This window comes from Castanea sativa, chromosome 9, assembly GCF_040712315.1.
Source record: "Castanea sativa cultivar Marrone di Chiusa Pesio chromosome 9, ASM4071231v1".
Lineage (NCBI taxonomy): Eukaryota > Viridiplantae > Streptophyta > Magnoliopsida > Fagales > Fagaceae > Castanea > Castanea sativa.
In genome coordinates, this window is record NC_134021.1 from 9,546,801 (window position 1) to 9,562,560 (window position 15,760).

Below are 15,760 nucleotides of genomic sequence, written 5' to 3' on the forward strand. Positions count from 1 at the left end.
CATTTTGGTAGTAATCAATTTAGTTTATGTTATTTTTAACTTACAATTAATTTGGTCTTGACTGTTAACGAAAATTAATTGCAATTTGAAAATAACATGAACTAAATTGACAATGACCATAAATATAAGGACCAAAATAGATTTTTCGCCTAAATGCAATGGTTGTTATATTGATAATATAACAATTTTTTTAGACAACATATGGCGTCTATTCCTGATAATAACTCTTTATCATCAGACTAAGACATCTAATATAACAAACAAATTATTTATTTATTTTGATTTTAAAAATTAATATTTCAATTTCTTAGGTTATTGTAATAAAATTTGTAACATTCTGACTATACACACTATCGAATAATACAGGAAATACAAGAATGCCGACCACATGGCTAGTTTATAATCATAGAGGGGAGAGCTAGTCATTTCACCAAACATGAAGAATAATTTGGATATGATGTTTCAAAATTCTACAAGAAATACTGCCAAATTAGTGCTACATAATGCAAAATGACTTTCTTAAGCATGATTTTGCTTGTAAACGTGCCATACTCCAATAGTCCACACATGCTGCTATGATCTTACACATCTATCTTTTTTTTTTGTGACTAAACTAAAGAAAATTTATTTTTAAAGACTAGTGCTGCAAATCATTACAGTAATTCGGCAAGTTAAAAACATGAGACGAAACTAAAGAAATCTTATTTTTAAAGACTAGTGCTGCAAATCATTACAGTAGTTCGGCAAGATAAAAAACATGAATCATGAATTAAATGGACTGGAGGTTGTGTTACATGTACACATTGGGTCTCATTAACGGGGTGTACTTAAGGCATTTGTTAATAAACAATTTTAAGAAAATTTTGATATCACTTCAATTAGTAATATAAAAAACTGTCAAAAGGTCTTGTAGTTAAATTGGCACATTCCCATGCACAAAGTGCTTGAGAGTCTAGGGGAAAAAAAGTTAAAGCTGCGAGATTAATAACATATTGCAATTATCTCTTAAAAAAAAAAAACTGCTTTTTTCTTTTCTTGTGCTTAAAAAAATCAATTGCTTTTTTCTTTTCTTTTTTTGTAAATTTTTTTTTAAAATATTTTCTAAACCAATGCATTTAAGACATCCCTTCATTTATTATTATTATTTTTTATATATAAAGAGGAACACTTGGGTGTATGCAATCCTCTTATCCCACATACACCGGATCATAATAGAGAGAAATCTCATAAAAATAGCCCAAGATGCTGATAAAAAGTCTCGAACCTAGGATGTCACTAGGAATTAGGAAACTTTGATTTGTTTGGATTTTCCGTTGGAGAAGCACAATTATTGAAACAAGCAGAAACTTTGGCTTTGCTTATCCATATCTAATAGTCAAAGGAGGCATTACCATTCCTAATAAAGAGAATTCAAAAGAGTGGAATGGTTTTTAATACGATGTTGGTTGTAGTGATCAAAATAGTTGGCCAGGCCAGGCCTGTTTGAGGGATTATTATAATAAACAAGTCCTAAAATGAAAGACATTTGGCACGGTTAGTGAAACTACAAATCTGCCCTATTTAATATTAGAGGTCCATGTCCTAAGTTTCTAAATCAGTTTGGTGAGTTGTCTATTTTGAAAGGAAATTGCAACTACGACTCCAGGGAGTTAGTGTGATTCAATATCAGCAATAACGGATTTAAATATACACTGCATCAAGAATCTCTTTAATTATCAACAAAAAATTGCAGAATCTCCTAATAATATTTTTTTCTAAAAACTGTATGCTGTGTGCCTGTGATTTTTATAGTCATATTTAGTAAACTAGTCATTTTAAAGGCAAAAATTGAATGTACCAATCCTAATCCACAAGCCACAATAGGTATGGAAAATTATGAACATATTGCAATCTTACATTAGCAGATGAAAAATGACAACTTGATTGAAAGTTTTTCGAGAACAGTAGTGAACTACGCACAGGAAGCATTTGTATTTTTTCCATTTATGAACCATTCCAGATGTTTGTTTTTATAGGATATATTGAGTAAGTGCACTGATGTCACCTATTACTATACCCCAGCACCAGCCGAATCAATCTAGCTGTGTTCTCATTGCTTTTGATTCTATTCATTTTATTATTGAATGGAGAAATCCTAGCCTATCACACTGTAAATAAGCCTACTCAGCATAAGGGATATACACAGCCAATCAATTGACTACTGATTAATACATAGTTGATCAAACACTACCTAAAATACTAAACTATTCTTTTGCTCCAAAATGAAATATATGCGTATGAATGTGCCTCCAAATTCTTGGTCTCATTGTGGTTCAAGACAGATATAATAAATCTGCAACCTTAAAAAATTGACTAAGATTATTTAAATTCAACAGAATAACATGGTTCAATGATGATGGTTTTTGGTTTAATTAATCACCAAGTTGAGACCTCCCAATTTTCATTCCCTGCTCACATGGCAGAGCTTCATTACCTATTCAGTATAGGTCACTGAAAAACATGAAATTATAGGAGCTTTTCTCAATTGTGAGGCAGGAAATTAGCCTACTTTGACCATCTAAAGTTAGTCACTGTACCCTTATTGAAAGTGCCGTCGAAGTAAGATCTAGGTAGAATGATTTTTAACTGTCATAAGAGTTGGCTCTACTTTACACCTAGGAGGTAGAAATTATTGGTGCTTTACTACTTTTCTCAATCACTATTTATAGCAAGCCATGTAAAATAGATGATGTTCCCCATGACAGGACAAGGTTGAGATCCAAGCATAGTGTCTTGAATTGCAGTAGTAAAGTGTAAGCTTGAGTATTTGGATTGTATATACCCAGTTCATGCACAGCAATTGCACACATATTCAGAATTCTTATGTTACACTCTTCGTGGGAAATAATTCTGAACAGTAACATGTACCGTTTTTGAAGCAATTGGTGCCTCACAATTTCCAAAATAGCTTTACATACTAAACAGATACCATGGATATTTAGAAGCCATTTCCGGGGGGAAAAAAAAAACCCAAAAAATCAAATTCCAGAACTTTAAAGAGAGAATGCAAAGTTGAACATAAGAAAAAAATTTGAGAAGAAAATGCTAAATCCAGATAAACTTAGTTACAAACCTGTTTGTAGGGAATTTCCCTTCCTAAATCAGCTAAGTGTTCGATGAAATTCTAATGAAAAACAAACAAAGATACCGTAGAATACACCAAACCGAAAACACCCATATATAAATATAAAGTCATCTTACATACATCACACAAACCTAATCAGTGATTAGCAGCAGGTTATCATTGTAGTGAATCTATGTTCTTACTCAACTCTTCCAGCTTCTTCAACCTCAACCTCTCACTTTCACTCACCAGCTGCTCAAACAATCATTACCAAAAAGATTATTCATTAGGCTGCAAATTTAGGTTAATGATTTATATGCATTCATTATTAAGTACTAAAAGTTATGCTACCAACCTCCATTAATTTGGTTATAAGCTGTACTTTTTCCTTGTTCTTATCATTGAAAGCCTCTAGTGCTTCCTTGTATTCTTTCTCCTGTGACAAATTATAAACCCAAATTCAGTAATTCAGATAAGATTCATTCTACAACCAAAGGACCATGTTAGCTTTATGTGTAACATGCCCAGCAAAACTTATATAGCAACAAAAATTGGTATTGGTAATGGTAAAGCTTCACCTTCTTCTGGCAGGTATGCCCTAGTGGCTTTAATTCTTTGTTCACTGCATCGATCTTCTTCCGGACCAGTGCAACTTCCTTTCTCATGGGATCAGCTAGCCCTTCAAGCTCCTAGTAATTCCATAATTTTATTTAAAATCAGAGATACAAAAAATGACAACAATTAATGTACACAATCAACTTTACATACCTAACAAGACCTTTAAGGTCCATGTTAATATTATTACAAAAACCCCTATCAATTATTCTGGATATATGGCTTTTGGCTAGCTTGAATCATTCATGAGGGTTACTTCAAAAACTGTCGGTGAGTCACCTTTAAAATATCAAGAAATTCGGTAATTGATATTTTTGTGAAAATTATATGAAAGATGGCATAAAACCCCTGTAAAATTTGAGGGGAAAAAAAGTGTACTTTAAGTTCTTGAAAACTAAGAAATATATATTCCTCGGTCAGAGATGGAAATCCCTTGTCGCAAGTTTGATTCTTTCATGTATTTTTGTACAGATCATGACTTTTGGTGACTGTGTGAGGCTATAATCATTCTTAGTTTCATCTAAAAGTTCATGAAAATTAACATCCTTGGTAGTATAATACTATAATTTCTAAATTTTCTAGTCCCAGCAAGGAAAAATCACATCTAAAATTAGCTGGAAAGACCAAAAAGTGCTTCCAATTTTTTAAGAAATATAATAGTATTTATCAAAAAGCTGGAACTTGTTTCAAGAAATTTGACACCAACGTTTCATTCAGATCATGAAATCTTAGATTACTTTCTGACCCTAGAAACTAGGAAAAAAATTTGGTTTTTGTTTCTCCAAGATTGTATTTTTATACATGTAAACAGCTTTATCTGACTGACATAGTGACATACCTCACGAATTGTGGCCAAACGCTTAGTTTCTTCTTCAACACGGCCTAACTGAGCTTGAACTTTCTCTCTGACCTCCATTTTCTTCCTCTCAATCTCTTCCTCCTTGGCCCTGAAATTAGAGAGAGCTGACCTTGACATCTCTTCATCTTCTTTGGATAAATTGCTGTTGAAGCTGAGACTTCCTGATGAGTTCTGCACCATTAACTGTTGCTGGAGCTGAGGGTGTTCACCTGTCTGCATGTTCACTTTCTCTTTCTCTCTCTCTCTCTCTCTATGTTGCACAGAAAACCCTTCCTCTTCCTTGAATTCCTCTCTTTATTATCTTTCTCTCTCTCTCTCTCTCTCTCTCTCTCTCAGCTCACCTCTCTTCTTTGTTTTGCTTTTCTTTCTCTTTTGCTTTTGCTTTGGAATGATGGGGTTGCTCTGTTTCCTCTGTTGCAAGTGCTTATAAACAAGGGCTGGCCCTAGAAAAAGAAAAGTATTTAAGAGCGTCAAGCCAGCTTAGCTTTTCTTTTTGAACCAGAATTCAAGCAGAGGGCAAAATTTTTATAAATAACAATAATAATAATAATAATAAATTAATAATCATGTTGTGAAATGACTCTACTGCCAACCACTGATAAAGATACAGGGCAATTTAACTTTACTGAATGAATGAAGTTTGTCGCTAAAAATTCAAAACTTGTCTCCACCATTCCATTTGAACCCCACCTCATAAACAGCTTTTGCAATTTCAAAATTCAATTCAATTACATGGGAATTTGAATTTTCACTTTATAATTTTCACATTACTGCAATTTCTTCTTCTTTTTTTTCTTTTTTTTTGTTGCTAAAATGCAAGTTTTATCAAAATTCAATTCAGTTTTTTAATTTTATTTTGGTTCATTTCAGTCTTTTAATTTTTAAGTTTATTCAATTAAAGTTTTTTTATCAACTTTTGTTATATGTTGTTGTTAATTTTTAAAATTTTTCTTCAAATTTTTTAATTTAAAAATATTCAATTAATGATTGAAAAATATTTTTCAGATTTTTTTTTCAAAAAATTTAACAAAAGTTGACAAAAATACTTTAATTGAATAAATCTGAAACTTAAAAGAATTAAATGAACTAAAGCAAAACTAAAAAATTGAAATAAATTCTATAGAAATAGAATATGAATTTTGCATTTTAGCCTATTACTCCGGACTTCTCTCTTTCTTCCCTATGTACCAAATTGAGAACTTTGTGTTAGGGTATTGACCTGACTTGACAAAGGTTTGTTATTTTCCTAGAGTTGGTGAAATGGGAAACTTCAACCTACTCTGTTAGTTAACTCATCCACATGGGGTGACTGAGTGACTGACACATGCACATAACATAATTATATATTTATTAGTATTATACAATACTCTCAAATGTGTATATAAGTGAGTAATTGGCCTATTTGGACTATACCATGTTCTTATTCAATTCTTTTGCCAGCTTTATCAGTTCTATTATATTGGTTCAGTCCAAACTCTTATTTCTAAGTTTTCAATTTCTCTTCTAGCTTATAAACTAAAATACCTGTTGCCATGTCAGTTTGGTTTGGTTTAGTTTGGTTTTCTTTGCTGCTTGCACAAGATCCTTTTAAATTTGTAGGGGGAGTATGTCAGAGTATTATCATTTAAAATTTATAAATTTATACAATTATACACCAATTGATATAAGTTATTTATAGGTAAAAAAGTGTAAATTTTATATATTTTTCTATTATATACGCACTGGTGTAAACACTCTCTGGTTTTCTTTTGGGTTAAAAAGTTTATTGACAGTGTCTGTGTTTCAACTTTCAACTATCAACTATCAACTATCAACTATCAAGTGTTTCTTTTTCTTTTTTTCCCCTGCAATAAATAAATACTATTCTATTACAATTATTTTAGCGTTTTTGGTTAAGTCTGCAAACAATACTCACAGCAATCATAACAAGTACAGGTCAAATTTTCTACCATCAATTTTTTAAATAGAATGTTTGTATGACAGGATCCATGTTTGGAACTTTAGGAGAAGATAATGGAAACGATAAAAAATTATTTAGATTTAGAGATACTAATAAATTCACAATCTTTAAAATGATATTTACTCCCAATTTGATCGACTTTGCTATATGATTCCAAACAAATCACCTCTTATACATTTATAATTTCCTGTTAGCTCAACTAGTAAAATATTTGATGGTTGAATAAGAAATTTGAGGTTCAATTTCTGCCTACATCAAAAACTGATTTGTGTCTTGGTCTAATGATAAAAAACTACTATCAAAAGCGGACGTCATAAGTTAAAACTCTCTATAAAAAAATCACCTCTCATATACAACTAAGCTTAGATTATTTTATAAGTAGTGATATAAAAGAATCCTGTAAATTTCTTTCTTATGGTTGTAGATGCTCATTTTTGTGGAAGCCCAGTAGGAGGAAAGGCCCAAAGACATGAGCAGAAGAGAGTGGGATGAAAATGTCATTAAACTAAGCAGCAGGAATAATGAATAATGGGTCCATAAAGCAAATAAATGGACCCTGAAGAAGTAAATGGGTCTAAAAAGGCCCGGAAGAAAGAAATAACAAATTCATGGGCTGTATAGATGTAGAAAATTGAGAATGGGACACGGCTGTCACAGCAAGCCCAAGACAATGTAAGTAAAGAAAGTAAAGGGTAATGGAGAACTCATGAACCCCAAGGAAAAAAGTGAGAAGCACTTGGGCCAGGAAAGCCCAAGAAGTTAATAAAAGCCTATGGAAAATATAGAATTGGAAAGGGCCAAGGATACCCCAAGAAGATAAATGGGTCAAGGATGCTCAAAGGAAAGTAAGTGGGACGAGGGAGCCTGCAAGTAGTAAAAGGCCAATGAGTTTATTGGGCCTTCAAAGAAAGAATGAATAAGAAAAGCTCAGAGAGGCCCAGTAGACTTGGGTCAAGCAAACCTCACGGCAGACGTAGCAGAATGATGTAGCAAGAAACAAATAACAAGGGCTGGAAGCATAAGAACAACCCACAATCGGGCAAGGCCCAGCCCTTTAGAGAAGCAAACCATAAATGCAAAATCAGGGAAAGCAGCATACGCCATAAGAAGCCAAAGATGAACGGCAGACAGGGCAAATTGACTTTCAAACCGCAGGAGACACATGAGCAGCGGGCAGAACTTGGATGAGCATGAGGCAAGGCACGCGCAAGGCCCAGACACCACCAGCCTGTACCCAGCCAATACAGGAAATGTTGAGGTCATGGGTCAAAGGTAAAGGGGTATGGTCTAACGGTGGGGAGTGGGAAAAAGTCATTTTCGTGTTTCCTGCTCAAGTCCTTTTGGAGGCAATATCCTGCTGGGATAACATATCACCCAATAGAGGCAAAACTGAGTTGGAACTACTAGGTGCATGCCATGAGGGACGGAGAGAAGAAGAGTACTTACACCGTGGTAGGTAAGAGTGTCACGGTGAGCAAGCAAACAAAAGAGTTTTCTTTGTTTGGTGAAGTAGAATGGCATGGCCAACACAGGTAAGTGGCGCTGGCTAGGTGACTAACCAGTCAATAATGGTCGGCAAAAAACACCCACACCAGACAAAAACAGTTAAGGGCTAAAATGGTAAAAACTCGCTACGGCTGGCCCCTATATAAGGGACCTTTGCTGTGCACAGGAGGGTGGACAGCAACCTTTGGGCTATAATCACTAGAATCAAAAAGAGGGTGAGAGTAAGAAAACAAGAGGAAAAATAAAGAAAGGGAAAGAGTTAAGAAATAAAGAGAAGAAGTAAAAGAAAACAGAGAGAAAAAAGTGGTAGGTATGTACCGAATGGGTCAATCCCCCTCTCCCTCTCCAACCTATGCTCTCTGGTAACGGGAAAAGACCTCCTTAAACATAAGTCATTCAGGCCCGCCCCTTCAAAGCAGTTAATTTCTCATTTAGAGAGGTTAATTGCGTGGAAGAGGTGATTATCCTTCTTGACTTAGGCTTGGCAACACAACTTGATACGGCAGACTGACATTCATTTCATTTAAGTTTACCGTTATTCATTTCGATATCTATTTCCTTATTATTTACATAAAACAGACGTCTCTTATCAAAGCCCATTACTTGCTTTTGTTTGAATCATAAAGGAATTTATTGTTATTATCTTTATTATATCTGCCTGCTGTAGTTAATGCAACAGTCCTGCTTGCCATGGGCATGTGATAAAAGCCTGATTAACAGGGGCATTGTTTGCGCACAAACTGGACCAAGGAGGTTTGCTCTCGGACCGATCTCAATTCTTTGATCCAATAATCTTCGGACCTAGTGTGGCGGCAGGCGGCCCAGCCCAACACTTACAAAAAAGACCCACACAATGGTATATTACATTATAAAAATTTATACTTGCTTTGAAAAGCATATAAAATAAATCATTACTCACAAAAAACTAAATATGTATCACTAATTAATATGTACTAGTGCGTAGCTCGTATATATATACGAGTACAATTAAAAACAATCACAATTATATGACTCAAATTATATATTTTTTTTCAGAAGAGGTTTAAATTATACATGGTATTAACTTTACATTTTTTTTTAAAACCATACATTTTTAAAATATGTAATTGTTTCTCATTATATATATATATATATATATATATATATATATATATATATATATAATTTAAATTTTTATTGATTTTAAACTCTTCGGTTTTCGTATCTAATAATTCACTTACCACAAAAATTAAAAACTTAAATGGACACGTGGTGAAAAATTGAACTCTAATTGAAACCTAAGTTAGAATCTAATTGGATTTGAATTATTCGATTTTTGCACTCAATAATTCATTTGGCATAAAATTAAAAATTAAATGACATATGATGAAAAATTGATATTCCAATTAAAATTGTATGAACTTTTGACTATTAATATATGAGAAATGTTAACAAGCATCATCTAATATTTGTTAACAATTTTTTTTTTTGGGTCTCACTTAAAAGAAGGAGAAAATTTGTTTAAAAAATTACCAAAAAAGATTAAAAAATTACCAAAAACTGTTTAAAAATCTAAAAAGCTGCAACAAAATGTGTTGTTAATAAACACCTTAATATTAACAAACAACCCTTAAATATATACAGACTACCTTTTGGTACGTTCTTTGTCAAGTACTAATTACATGACTCCCAGCAGCAGACTAACAAGCATTGCCAAGGTTAAAATTAAGATTTTTATTTTTTCTTTTGGCGAGGAAAGTAAAAAATAAGAAGTTGATGAAGGACATATGGTACTAATTACATGACTAAGCGTATTTAACAAACTGAACAGCTTTTGGTTTATACCGTGGAAAAAGGTACGTGTACGGGGTAACCACAAGATTCTCTTATTTCCCTCAACAACAACAACAAAAATATATTCTCTTATTTGTAGCTTTATATGAAGGCATCCATGTTTGTACTAGTTTTAAAAATCGAAATGGTTAAAGAATCGGTTAAATAAAAAACAAACCAAAAAATAAAAGAATAAAACCAATTTTTTCCCGATTTTTCTAGTTTTTATTGGACTGTTTTATGATCCAATTTTTGCTTGAACCAATCTGTCCAATTTTTAAAACAATATAAGTCACTTATTAATTTATTATAATTTTTTATATAACGACAAAAATGAATTCGTAAGTCATAAGTGCGGTTATTATTATAACATTTAAACTTTTGTATTGCTTTATGACATGAAATTACTTAAATATTAATGGAGTTTACCATTACTTGAGTTTAATTTGTATTTGATTCAAATTATGATTTGACCAAATATAAAAGTATTATAGTTTTTAATAAGAGACTTTCTAAAATTTAGTTTATGGAACAAAAGTTGTCGTGCTGTTTTGAAAGAAAAATACTATACTACATCTTGTATTTTTTTTTTCTAAAAATAATGAAATTACTGCAATTCTATTTGTTGCGATAAACAAATTGCTGAATCATATAATTTCAAGTGTGTGCATTATTTTTCTATCTATTTTTTGCCTTTCACAAATTTGGGAATTCAATTATATTCCCGTCAAACTCGCAGATCATAACAAATCACAAGAGTTTCGTAGATGCTATGTACACGTTCATTATCACTCCAAATAAGAATTTGATAAATATTTAGCCCATCCCTTTGCTCGCTCGAGCAGACACACAGACACAAACAGTGCTATTAAGATAAACACGTTTGGTGTGAAGTGGGCATAAAGGGTCACCAGTCACCCAACGCTCACAGAATCAGAATCAAAATAAAAGAAAAATGCCGTAAGAGCCAAGGCAGCCAAAGTAGTAGGAAAAGAGGCAAGTGGCGGCAGCTTAGCTAACCTTTTGACAAAAAAAAGAAAAGAAATATATATATATATATATATATATATATATATATATATATATATATATATATATAAGCTGCTCCTTTTCCATATAGCCAGGGCCTTCAAAAGAAGAATCTCAATCTTTATTTTAATTTTATTTATTTATTTATTTCCCTCATTTATTTAAAATTTCTTTTCCGACTTCTTAATTTTCATGGCATGATTGAGTCAAGGTTTACTTTAAAATATTCTACAATAACATAATCACTTGTTAATGGATTTCTTACTCTCTCTTTTTTTTCTCTCTCTCTCTTTCTAGTCTATTAGTGGGGGTCCATTTCTTTTTTGGTGACCTTTGAAAATTTCAAGCATTAAATTTTTCATTTTTTTATTATGTATAAATTCAACGGTCAAGATCAAAGGATGCAATCAATAATGGGCCTAGGTACCTTGAGTGGGGCCTTGTACCATTGGGTTTTCAATGCAAGCATTAAGTGTCACCCGCGTGCTATTTGCGTTGTTTTTAACTTTTTAATGATAAAATTAAGGAACAAAGATATCAACTTTACCTAATGCCAGCATAAGCAATTTGATTTTTTTTTAAAGGGCCTGTGCTGTTTCCTGTTTGTTTGTGATCTCAAATGATTTGTGGTGTCACTCAGGTCCACCCTGACCAACTCTCTGTGTTTCAAAAAAATTTGCACTGTTTTTTGCGATATCTTTTTTTTTTTTTTTTTTTGGTCTGGTGAAACCTTTACAACAACAAACATCACTGTCTTCTAGCTTCTCTTTATTATGAAATTTCATTTTTGTTGGCAGTTATGGTTTTTGGCTAACTTAATGTTGTAGATTCTCAGAGTAGATGAACCTTATGATTGGCTCTATTTGAGAAATTTGTACTTGTTTTTAGAGTATTTAATATTTTCTTAAGGATGGGGTATGGATTGTGTAGCCTTTTAAAGCATCTCCAGCATTTACATCCCCATCTTTTGGTCATTTTAGGCTTGCTCGCAGATTGCGAGCTATTTAGGACCACAATATTTACGACATTTTATTTCACAATTATCTTATTAAAGTCTAAAAGATTATATATTAAAATGTATAAAATAAAATACAATGAGTTGTCTAAACTATAATTAGTTATTAATCATTTTTATATGGGCTCACAATTTTTTTTTTTCTCTAACTTGCAATTTGTCATGTTAAAGTTGTGGTACAGAAAATTATTGTCACATCAATTTTGTATTATCCTCACTAAATTAATTTCATAAAAGTTGGTTTCTTTTTATTTTAGTTATTCCTTTTTACAATTCATCATTGCACTCTTCCTCTTGTAATATGTTTTTTTTTTATTTAATTTTTTTTAACTTTGTTAGGCTTCAACCCATAATAAGAAGATAATATATGTACAATTACTTAAATGTGATTAAGAAAAGTTATTTACGTTGCATATGTCAGGGATATATGTTATTTTTATATTGTGAGTTAAAACTTAACCTAAAACTCCAACCAAATTTGTAACTATACCTCAGTCTTTATTTTTTCCATACTCCCCCATTGCCAACAACCCACAACCAATGCCCATGATGCCAAATTGGGCAACAACCATTGTAGCGCCTCCACAGCCATATCCACCGCCGCAGAAGACACCGCACACCGGCAACTGGTGACCAATGATAACTGTTCATGAGAGTGAGAGTGAAGTAAGCCCGCACAGCTGCACTTGATAATGAAAAAGAGCATCCAAGAGAGTACTTTTAACATGAGGATAAAGAGGAAGTGACTTGAAAAAAAAAAAAAGTGTGACATACTGACACGCTTGGTATTATTACTGAGCATCGTAACTTTTTGTAAAACTTTTTAACTGTGATGCGAAATCAGTGCGAAATCAGGTGTGGATTTTTTTTTTTTTTTTTTGTGTGGATGTTTTTTGTTTTGTGATTTCATCCATAGAGCTGGCCAATTTGACTAAAAACTAGGATTTTTGGAGAGCTTAAGGGCTGTTACCATTTCTTCTAGTATCATTATTTGTATTTTTAAAAAATACGCGTGAGTGAAAAAATACGTAAAAATATGTATAATGTTGTTTAAAAATTGAAAATATATATTTAAACACATATACTAAATGTACCCTAATGAATATGAATACCTACTAATCTCTATTAAGGTTAGTCATTTTAAAGAATTGCTACAGTAATTCAATTCATTTTAACGTCTTGCATGAAAATCAAAATATAGAACCAAAAATAAATGAAGATCAAAATTAGGCAGAATTTTTACTCTTTTTTAAAATTATTTTTTATTTTTAAATGTCAATAATACCCTTTTTCTTTTTTTCTTTTCTTTTTGGGGGGAGTGTCTGATAAGCAAGGAATGTCAGTTCAAGTCACCAAAGTTGACCAAACCTGTTGATAAAGTCATATTTAGATATACATTTAGCGTGATTGAAGAATGTAAATAGTTCTTATAAAAAAAAAAAGAATGTAAATAGTTCATGCAGCTACAAAATGCTATTTTGATTTTTTGGAGAAAAAAAGAAAAAGTGAAATGCATATTGCGTGTGATTTTGTTAATCAAACCATAACAATCATTTTCAACGGCTAACTTTGCATTTACATGCAACCAAACAACTTTAACATCGAACTGTGGGCAAAGATTGGAACATGCTTGATTTTCTCATGGCTGCTTTGTCTGAGTCAAAGACTCTTGAACATGCTAATAAGCCCAGGTAGGCTTCTCCTTAATTTTAAAAAAATAATAATAAAATCTTTTTGCCTTTTCTTCACACACACATATTAGCTGTTAAAATAAAAGATGTACTAGAGAGTGAAAGAAAAAGCCAAAGTAAGAAGAGCTATGCCTATGTCCATAATAGAAAGATTCCTTAGTACATCTTTACCATTCATAATTTTGGATTTTCAATAAATCCTAAGTACATAAAGGAAATAAAATTGTCCTAGAAGAATTATTTGATTGAACAAAAATCAAGACAACTAATATTCCTTGATTTTAATCAATTAAAGATAATCACCGTATGTTAAATGTGACAATCCACTAATATTAGTATGCATTTAATTAAAAGAAGTGTGACATTTACAATATTTTCACAATAATTTTACAACAAATCATAGGTAATAAGTTGTTATCGGTTTTAATTTAAACCTAACTACCACTGAAATTACTTTTTTGTCTATCAATAATAATCCGAAACAATCTGTCACTTATGATTTGTTGTGAAAGTGATGTAAAAATATTGTGGGCATAACATTTCTTTTTAATTAATTATCCTTCAATTAATCCTACATCTTTTAACAATATCAAATTTCAAAACATAGAATAAAATAGAAGATAGAGTTTCCAAAAAAAAAAAAAAAAGAAAGAAAGAAAGAAAGAAGAAGAAGAAGAAGAGGAGGAGGAAGAAAGAGTGCAACTTGATTCCCATGCACTTTGTACAAAAGCAATTGTTTCCTTGTTACAATCGCAATCACAGCCTCGTCCCTCTCACGAGAAGGTGATATCAAACAGGTAGGCTGTTATGCTTTTGTCCTTTGTTTTTTGGACTTAGTAATAGCAAAAAATAGGATGTGCCAAGTCCAAGTTTTTGGAACTATATCAGTTCTTCTCATGTGAGCAGTAGCTACCTTACAGCTGGTGATTGTAAACTTCTGCTTAATCTTTGCTATGAATATGTGGCTGTAAAACAAAATGAATGTTGAATGGGCCTTGCTCATTTTCTTTATTTATTTACTAGTTAATAACCCATACAAAATTACTCTAAATTTTACTAAAGAGTTAATTATACTTTTCTTTCTTTAACTATTGGGAGTTATTCATGATGTTTCTCCTAAACTATAAAATCGACCAATGTTCTACCTCAATTATTGGAAAAAAGAAAATAGCCCCCTAGCGACCACTTAGTTGTTAAAAACTGACAATTTCTTTTTATTCACATTATATTCCATATCAAAATGACTAGAACACCCTCCCTCTATTTTGGGAGGGGTGAATTACAAATAACCTAGTAGTTAAGGGGGAAGTGCAAATGCACCATTATACTATTATGACAAAACCAATTTCCTTAGAATGCTTCATTATGCTCTATTATATCATGGTGAGTGGTGACTTGGTTGTGCATTTTCACAAATACCTACTATTCTAACCATAAACGAATTTATCTAAATTTGAAACACCAATATTCGGAAACCGCAAAATCAATCAACCAAAACAAATGGGTCAAGGCATTGAGCCAAACTCTGAAAACAAACCTCCTCAAATGTCATATTCAAGTGATAGTACTAGAAGTCTAGAAGCCAGCAAAAAGAATGTTATTGTCTGCCTTGGGCTCCATTGAAAATAACATTCAAGGATGAGAATTTTAAAAAGTTTTTCAACTATAGTAAATACAAACAAAATGAATCTTGTGCGTTCTTTGGATTACGTGACCTAGAAATGTTGGGTCATTGTAGTTCTTTCCTTCAACTAGAGGAAGGGTGTTTTAGACATCTTGGTATGAAACTATGAATATAAAGGAAATAAAAAAGATTATTTTGGATCTTAATAGCAATGTGGATTACAGGAGGTTATGTGCTTAATTCCAGTAGTTGTGGGGGCAATATTGGTCGATTCATAGTTTTGGGGATTGTGAATGACCTAATAGTTAAGGGAGGAAAAGTGTTATTAACTTCTTAACAAAATATGATATTTTCTTGACTTTTTTTTTTTGTTTAAATATGAAATTGATTTTACAATGATTATATTTGTATATTAAACTCTCTATTCTATCATTTAAAAACATATGATGTGCCACGATTTCAATGGAATGTTTAAATATAAAATTGAATCTAAATTCGATTAAAAGTATATATTAGAATAATGATATGTAAAATTTTGAGACCTCC

General features: G+C 32.0%; 1 protein-coding gene across 1 annotated transcript; it reads right to left on the reverse strand.

Moving 5' to 3' along the window:
* Nucleotides 1-3,051: 3,051 nt before the first annotated feature.
* Nucleotides 3,052-5,095, reverse strand: LOC142610548 (uncharacterized). Its single transcript, XM_075782383.1, has 4 exons — nt 4,557-5,095; nt 3,682-3,792; nt 3,459-3,539; nt 3,052-3,355 (listed from the first exon to the last, which is right to left on the reverse strand). Exons 1-4 carry the CDS (start codon nt 4,794-4,796, stop codon nt 3,281-3,283), a joined length of 507 nt encoding a protein of 168 aa, XP_075638498.1. The 5' UTR covers nt 4,797-5,095; the 3' UTR covers nt 3,052-3,280.
* Nucleotides 5,096-15,760: the final 10,665 nt, after the last annotated feature.